Source organism: Sminthopsis crassicaudata, chromosome 6 (assembly GCF_048593235.1).
Source record: "Sminthopsis crassicaudata isolate SCR6 chromosome 6, ASM4859323v1, whole genome shotgun sequence".
In the NCBI taxonomy this organism is placed as follows: Eukaryota; Metazoa; Chordata; class Mammalia; order Dasyuromorphia; family Dasyuridae; genus Sminthopsis; species Sminthopsis crassicaudata.
In genome coordinates, this window is record NC_133622.1 from 17744223 (window position 1) to 17753308 (window position 9086).

At 36.3% G+C, this 9086-nt stretch overlaps 1 protein-coding gene across 5 annotated transcripts in view; it reads left to right on the forward strand.

Moving 5' to 3' along the window:
* Positions 1–8617, forward strand: part of RBPJ (recombination signal binding protein for immunoglobulin kappa J region) — a 100921-nt gene extending 92304 nt beyond the window's left edge. For all 5 annotated transcript variants that reach the window (XM_074274490.1, XM_074274491.1, XM_074274492.1 and 2 more), the window contains 4 exons: positions 2567–2707; positions 3640–3795; positions 3992–4095; positions 4245–8617. In XM_074274490.1, coding sequence (XP_074130591.1) covers positions 2567–2707; positions 3640–3795; positions 3992–4095; positions 4245–4560 — 717 coding nt within the window. In that variant the 3' untranslated portion in view covers positions 4561–8617. The remainder of the gene's footprint in view (positions 1–2566; positions 2708–3639; positions 3796–3991; positions 4096–4244) is intronic.
* The last annotated feature ends 469 nt before the right edge of the window (positions 8618–9086 follow it).

Here is a 9086-nt window from a genome sequence, read left to right on the forward strand (position 1 = left end):
TATATAAATATATAATTTCCTTTTTCTACAGCACAGTATACTATTTAAGTGATTTAAAAGTGACCATTTGTTTAAAGAAATGAAAAGGGCATAAAATAATTATGCATTTAAACAATTGCTTTCTTTTTGAACTACAGTTCCATAATTCCCTGAAATAGTCCATTGATTCCCACTCTCAAGCATCCCAGCAGACAGTGCGCTAGTTTGTCGCTACCCCAGAGCTCTGCTGGGAAAAGCAGCTGGCGTGAAACAGGTCGGGTAAACTCTGTTTGGTTTTTTATTTGGCTGTTTCTTTTACTGTGTCTCATGATTTTGCAAAGTGCTTTTATTTGCTATTTCATTACTATGTCCTCATGAAGATAAAGCCTAAATAATTTTATGAAACTTTGCAAAACTGGAGCTAATAGTAAAATGAAAAAACCAACAAAGAAACCAAATACAGCAATTACCTGGACAGTTTCCCATTTTTTTTCTCCTTGATCCGAATCATTGTTCTAGGTTCTGTCATTATTTTTACATTAAGTGGCTGCTGAGACACCATAAATTGTGAGATGATAGATTTAGAAAATACTTTCGAGGCAAACGACTCCAACCTTACTGTTTTACAAATAAAGAAATTGAGGTCCAGAGAAGTCACAGGACTTGCCTGCAGTGACATAACTGGTAAATATGAGATCTGGAATTTCCAAAAGTTATGTTACACATTAGATTCTGCCGGACCTAAAATGAGAGGAGGAAACAAGACGAATTTGGATATTAGTTGGTACAGTTTTTGAAATATTAATTGCTGATGTATTTAAAGAAACATTTGTTTCTGACTCACTTCAAGTGTATTGTTGTTATTATTGTTGACAGCTGAATCTATTCTGAGGAGGGTATTTAAATGTTGAGGGGAAAGGGGGACTGAGGTCTTTATAAGATTGTCCTTTATAAGGGCTGTCAGTATACAGTAATTGTGTATGCCTTGATGACCTCACCTCAAAAAGGTGAATTAATCCATATGTGACTCCTTGCTGTAATCAGTTAAAGATTCCAGGAAACATTTGCTGAATCCTGGGATAATTTCTTCACTCTGTCATCTGGCATATCAGGATATAGGGACATGTGGCTTTTTAATTTTGTAGAACTTTGTGTCTTGAAGGATTTAAAGATTAGTTCCCCCAGCAGTAAGGTTTAGTATATTTTTGGAATATGTGACCAAATTGGAATTTATTGATTTCATAGAGTACTTTTACAGCGCTCTTACAACCAGATTTTCCAGTAAACCTACTTGTTAAGGTTTCACAGCAATTTTTTTGGAACTCACAATCCCTGATATCCCGGTGTCTCCCAAAGTTCCAAGGTAATCTTGATGTCTTTTTGAAATAGGATTAGCCAAGCACATGGTTGAAGTTTTTATGAGGTAGAATACTCATGTGGAATGGCTTAAAAATAAATGCAGTATTTTAAAATACTATCATCTATATCATCTTTATCGTTGACCTTAATATTTAGAAATTGCCTCATCTCACTGAATTTAGGATATGGCTAAGATTTGACCGATGATACAGTATGGAGATTTGGCCAAAGGAAATATTTATAATAACTGCCAGCTATAATCATCCGTGATTCGAAGATGTCACTTCCTCCTCTTAGATCATTATCTATATCATTAAGACTTGAAAACTAAACTTAAACAGTCTGAGATAAGTTAGCTTTGTAGAATATCCTGGGAGCTATAGTTGGTCAAAGTTTAATTACCACTCTATATCCTAAAGTATCACCTGTCTATGTACCTGTATATAGCTGTCTATAATAGCAAGTATTTTACCTCTAAGTGGCTAAATTAAGAATTTGGAGATGCAAATAAGGAATTTCCACTGGGGGAATATCCACTGATTAAAGTCGTAATTGAGGGCAAGTCTCTACACTCCTCCACCTGTGTAGAGAACATTTAATATATATAGGGTCCTAGAATGAAGTTTCTTTTATTTTTAAATTACAAATTCACTTTTTTTTTAGTATCTGCTACATATTTTAGTCCATCTTTTCTCAAGCAGATGGCATTCAGACCTAAGAAATAGTATTCTAATAATTTGTTTTTATGATAAGCTAAAGTATAAACTAACTATTCTTTGCCAGTTAATGAATTATTGGGGGAGGGGGCTAGAGTTGTCATTACCAGGTTTTTTTTTTTTTTATTTTTTAGAAGTAGTATGGCTTTAGATTTTATATTATTGCACTTAATATTATTAGATTCTGTATCTGTCATCATTATGTTTTAGAAGAACAGTTGAGTCATTCTCAAGTGGTCATCTAGAGGAAGAGATAGTTGACTAATCCTGCTATATAAAATCTCTGGGGAGGAAGTAATAGATACTACTGTTTGATACCTCTAAGAACAAGAATTGTTTCCATTTTTCTGCCCTTAACCAATATTTGAAAATATTTTCAGAGCTGTAGGTATAAACTGAACTTACAGTGTATACAGTATATGTTTTTTTTTTTTTGCTATTAGCTAATAGAAGTTTAAAAATGTAAATTTTTCTGTGTATGTATGAGTTTTCTTTTGTTTTTGTTGAAATAGATAATTCGAAAAGTTGATAAACAGACCGCATTACTAGATGCAGATGATCCAGTGTCCCAGCTACATAAATGTGCATTTTATCTTAAGGATACAGAAAGAATGTATTTGTGCCTTTCCCAAGAGAGAATAATCCAATTTCAAGTGAGTTATTTATGGGAAAAATGTAGAACATGATCATTTCTTTTAAGTCTGTGCATTTGGATAAAGTCAAATTCAGGTGATTTTCCCCTGTGGTCACACTTGATTTTTTACAAATACCATTTCCAAAGCTTTTGTAATGTTATAGTTCTAGTATAATTAAATATAACAATGAAGCTGTCGTGAGGAAATTGAACCTTTTTAATGTGGGAAATTTGTGGTTCCTCAGTTGAGAGGTTCTTATAGATCTCTCTGTGTTGTTGTCTATTAGTCCATCCTTCAACACTAGCTAGCTCAGGGACAATGAGGGTACAGAAAAGAGCAGCGAGCCAGACTTCAGGAGGTCTGCCCTCCGAAGCTCCTCTTCCACAGTGTAGCCTGGGCAAGTCACTGAAGTCATCTGTAAAATGGGGATGATGTTGACACTGCTATCTTACATTCTCATTCTGAGCATCACGTGAGGTACATGCTGATCATTGTGGAGATGTGGCAGGCCCTTGTTCCTAAGGACCCTAATATTCATTGTGATACTAGTTCCTCATTTTGGTATTCCAGAATAATCTTATTCTCTTCCACTTTGTTGTGAAATACAATCAGCCAAACATGGACGCTCATCTGGCTGCTAGAAACATTCATCTAGCCATGCTACAGTGTTGTCGTTTTATTCATTAAATAGATAGGCTGTCAGTCGTTGGTATTCTTTGAAATGTGTCAGCCGAGTGGCCATGAGCTACCAGGGAGGCCAGCAGCTCCACTGCAGCAAGGGTGCCAGCTGTTGTCTGCCTCAAGAGAGCCACATTTGGGGAGTAGGAGGGACGGAGGAGAAAGAGAGAGTTGTGTTGGTTTTCCCCTCTGAATTCTGTATATTTTATCAACGTGGCATTCATCTTTCAATAAGAAAATCAGCTCATTCTTTTTTTTTTTTTTTAAATCAGGCCACTCCATGCCCCAAAGAACCAAATAAAGAGATGATAAATGATGGAGCTTCCTGGACAATCATTAGTACAGATAAGGCGGAATATACATTCTATGAGGGTATGGGACCTGTCCATGCTCCAGTAACACCTGTGCCTGTTGTAGAAAGTCTTCAGGTGAGCAAGTATTTAATTACTTCAGCTCTTTGCTTTCATGCACAACTTGTTTTATTTACCAAATCAATTTGGGTGTTTGTTATTAATTTGTTATAGTGTTGGTGGGAGTACTGAAATATTAAGGATTTTTGTCTAATATTCCTTCTGGTACTTACAAAAAATGCCCTTTCGTAATGGTTTTCTGATTGTGTTACAGTTAAATGGTGGTGGAGATGTAGCAATGCTAGAACTCACAGGACAGAATTTCACTCCAAATTTACGTGTCTGGTTTGGGGATGTTGAAGCTGAAACTATGTACAGGTACAATAGCTCTTTATCATTCTTTATTCCTTTACTTCATTGGGCCCATGTTTGATCATGAAAAGTGAGATTGTCATCCATTGGGTCCAGTTGCTTTTTATTAATTTCGAGGAGTTTCTAAAAACGTTTACTGGTTTTTCCTCCGGCAGATGTGCAGAGAGCATGCTGTGTGTCGTCCCAGACATTTCTGCATTCCGAGAAGGCTGGAGGTGGGTTCGTCAGCCAGTGCAGGTCCCAGTAACTTTGGTTCGTAATGATGGGATAATCTATTCCACCAGCCTGACCTTTACATATACGCCGGAACCAGGGCCACGGCCACACTGCAGCGCGGCCGGAGCGATCCTTCGAGCCAATTCGAGCCTGATGGCCGCTAACGAACCAAACACAAACAGCGAGGGAGGTTACACAAGCGTCAGCACAAACCCATCCAACGTCACGTCATCCGCAGCCACGGTGGTATCCTAACTACCGCTGGGACCTAGGACCTGACTCTGCAGTGCTCGCATACGAGAAAACTGAACAAGCTTCTGTGGCTGCTGGGAAAAGTGTCCATTCTGACCAATCCTCTTTGAGCCCTGTTACCTACAAGTACTGATTTGGAAAAGCAGAAGCCACAATAAAAAAAAAAAAAGTCAAAATATGAAAACTTTATTGGGAATCTATTTTTCAGCTGGGTTTTTTGGTTTTTTGTTTTGTTTTGGTTTTGTTTTTTTTTTTAAGGGCAAGAAATAGAAATGTGGCTGGGACAAAGTTTAGAAAACGATGAACATCACATAGTTTTTATGGACCAAGGAACTTGTATAAGCTTTAGTAAAAGGTACATTTTCACCATACCTTTTTTGTATCACAACATATAGTACACTTTTGTTACCAAATAGTTTATTTTTTTTTCTCTGAGCTTTTGCTCTGAAGTATAATCAGGTTTCATACCTGACCGTACTTTTATAATCTAATTACCATACTCTTCCAGTTTAAAAAAATATATATATTTTTGGTCTGTGGCTGGAACTGTTCCTTTTTTAAACTGAAGTCTTGTGACTTTTAATGAACTGAAATTGTTTTGATTTCAGCAAGTTGAACCTTGTAAAGGCCAGCATATTTTTTTTAAGATTATATGAAGTCTGTGCAAAAGCTTTAAAAAAAAAATGCCTCTCCTTGCCTGCAATACATGCAATGTATGTTAACTTAGTGCTGTTTTCCTGTCATTGTCAGTAGTTTTTTTGTGTTTTCCTTTTTTTTAAAAAAATGTATTTATAGTGGTAACTCAAGAAGTTCTAACATTTACAAGAACTTCTATGTGACCATCTAGTCATGTTAATGACTTGTTCATGTGACAGAAAATATTGGTTTTTGAAGGGTTTTATATTTTTTCTTTCAAATCACAAATGCAACCATCTGTTCCAGGATCTTTTCAGATTTTTATTCACGCCTAATCTTGTACATAACTTGTATTATGTGTAAGTTAAACATTTTATTTTGAATGTGGAATGTTCCCAATGGCTTCATTTGGCAGCGTGTTTTTGCCTTCTTGGCTGGTGACAAAAGTATCATGCAAAGTATTTGCTACCAGTAGGACTGGTAGGTGGTGACCCTTATTGTATAATGAGAAAAATCTCTACAAAAGCATGTTTTTATTCCCTTTACATCTTTTATTTTTTTTTTTTAAGTAGCATAGGCTAAACATTGGTGTAATCCTAAAATAATAAGATGCTTTTGTTAGATGATCCACTGAAATAGCTGGAATACATTACTTAGAAATGGATAGTTGTAAGATACAAGTGTAACCCATCCCTTCTTCTATTTTCTCACCCCCTTCTGCTTTACCCCTCTCTGAGATACCCATCGTCTCCCTCCTGATGGCATCCATCCCCCAAAGCCTTTTCTTTCCTTTCCCTTCTGTTAGAATTTGGTTGCATTCAGTGGGTTTTGTAGCTTTGCACTCTGAGCTTGCCATTTTCACATTGTCCCCGTTCCTGCGCTCCGACTGCCCGCGTGTTCTTTCTCAGAGGTGCCGGCAGGACCATCGGAGTGTGTGAGTACCAGAAGTGCCCGTACAGGGTGGCAGGAGATTGTTTATCAATGCAGTCATCCTCTCTTAGATCAAAAACTACCTCTGCATTGTGACTGTCCCATTACACAAGAACCACATCCCCTTCGGAGTGCAAGCTCACAATCCCCTCAGTGTTGGCCACGGGCTCCCTCGGCCATTTGCCAAAAGGACCAGAGGAAGCTGATCTTAAGGACATTTTCTCTTTCTCAGTCTTCCTTCTTCCCTGTTTTGCTTGGGCTGTCCCTCTGTAAATGTTGTTTTTACCTAGGTTAATGATTTTGTCTTCCATTTTCAAGGGAAAAAATTAATTTGATTGTTAATTCAGTACCACTGTGTTGTTTTTTTTTTCTCCTATAGGCCTGCCTCATTATTCATAGGCTTTTTTTATACTACATCTATCCTTCTTTGCTACAATATTATAAATGCGAGCTCCTCGTACTAGCGAATACTGCCTCACTCACCGGCTCTCTGTTTCTGTGACCAAGGGCGGAACTCTTTGTGGCCTTATCTTTCTTTGTTTTAAACTGTTTACTGGCATTCACTTGCAAACTGTTTACTTGTCTTTGCCCTCCTTAATTTTTTTTCTCTTGTGGCTACAGTCATTACACAGTGTTTTTGTTTGAAGCATGTAAGTATTTTCAGGACTATTTTACTTATAATTGTCCACGAATTTCCTTCACTTAATAGGTTTGGTATTCAATTATGTAATTATGTTGGATTTACTCTGATGCCAATAACAACAGATAAATGTTGTATATGAAACCACAGCTTTTTCCTTGAAAATAATACTTTTGAAATTTTGGGGGATTTTTTCCCCCTTAGACAATACAAAACTTTTCATCTTTTGCCTTGTGTTAAATTACACTTTTTGAATTTGTTTTAAATGCCTTTTTTTTTTCCCTCAGCAGCTTTGTTCATTAGCATATTATATACAATATTCCTGGACTTTTAAAAAATTCTAAAAAACGTGTTGTAACAAAAATGTGCTTTTTTTTCCCCCACTTGTCTTTCTCAGCCTTTAAATTATGTGCTGGGGGGAATGAGGGAAAAGAAAGATAGGGAGATATGGGAGTTTGTCATAGCTTCTCTTTTGTCAAGACTTTTTTTTCTTTTTAATATTTTCTTTATTTAAAAAAACAAAAAACTATTCCATGAACTTGTGGCCCTTGGTTTTCTAGTCTTATGAAACATATATTCCATTAATATTTTCTTTATTTAAAAAAACAAAAACGAATTATTCCATGAACTTGTGGCCCTCGGTTTTCTATTCTTATGAAATATATATTCCAACATATATTCAGTACCCCTTTTAAACATAACTTTCAGTTACTAATAGGACTTAAATGTTAATTTTTGCTTCTTCCTGTTGTTGCTCTGGAGAGTTGGTCCTTTTTAGGATAAGGCCTCTGTCACTAGAATGGTAAATGCCTTTGACAGGCATAAATGGTATATTCAAATATGTATTTTTCAGCACTATTGTATATACTTTTGTGCAGTTTCCCAAAATAGACATAGAAATTTGAGCCCATGTTCCAAAAAAGTCGCTAATAGGTCGGTAGTAAACATCGAACTTGGCACAAAAACTAAGAAAACTAGAACAATGCTCATAAAAGAGCTATTATTCTAAATAGTCTCAAAATTGAACACTAGGATGATGTTGTGTTAACGCACCGCTGCTAACGTCTTAATCCTTGGCATCTGAAGTCTCGTTAAATAAGTGATTAGTTATTTCACTTTGACTGCACAGGATCATTTGAGAACCGACAGTTGGTTGGTTTGTTTGTTTTTTAAATGAACCTGGTATCATCTGTTCTCAACATAGAGGATTTCTCATCTTAAGTCTTGACGGAGGAAACCAGCTAACCATTTAAAACCAAATAATGGCAGGAAGAGCGGGGGCCCCTGGGGAGAGGTGGTCTTTCATGAAACAAAATATCCAATTATTAACTGAGGTATTTACTTTTTCTTTCAAAAGCAGCTGTTTCTGATGAGTACTGAACAAAATGTGTGTAATTTTCTGTACCAGACTCTCTACTTTGTTTTCAAGCACTGTAATGTGGGATTGAGTGGCAGCTTTGTTAGAAAACAGTAATATATTAGGGTTTATATTTAACCCTTGCAGGACTGAACTATTTCTCTCTTCATTCATTTCAATGTTGTAATAAACATTCGCCAGCATTTAGTACTGTCGTGGTCCAGATGTAAGTTACGTGCTCATTTTTAGCTTATTTCTTGTACCTTGCAGCATGCTATCTGCATTCAGTCCTTAAGGGGTTATAATCTACAAACTGTGCACCTGTAAGGTTTATTAGCAATAAGGTAGAAAATTGAGCAAGTTTTTACCATAATTTTGTAGAAAAAAATGAATCTGCTCAGTTCCATTTTTCTCCTCCCCCACCCCCCCCAAAAAAAAATCCCTGCAATATGGGCAGTTTCAAAGAATAAATAAAAGTGAAATGTAAAACATGTAAATGTCTTTTGTCAGATGTTGCTTGCTACGTTTATATTCTTGTTTTCACATCCTTTTTAAAGGTCAGATTTAAATACCACGTTATTACTCATGTCGGTTTGCAAACTTACCTTTGTGTTGGAAGCATATCACAGTGGTCCCAATATGAGTAACCTCCTAATTTTCTTGTCCTTGAGAACAGAGAAATAAATAGACTCCTCCATTTAAGTGAATTCCACGAAGCCAGATGTGAGTTATGTAGTGTCCCTTTGTTTCCCAACTCAAAATAACTCTGTGGGCGGAGGGTGGAAATGTAGTTTGTTTTCAGATGGATCAAAGAGTAAGTAAGTTTATATTGGGCAGAAAGATATTGTAAAGGTTTATCATTTCCGATTTATTGATCGGCCTATTTTATTCTTTGGAGTAGAATGGGATTCTCTGATTTAATATGAAAGGATGCACATGAAATTAGCAATGTTTGTTTAAAGTAGG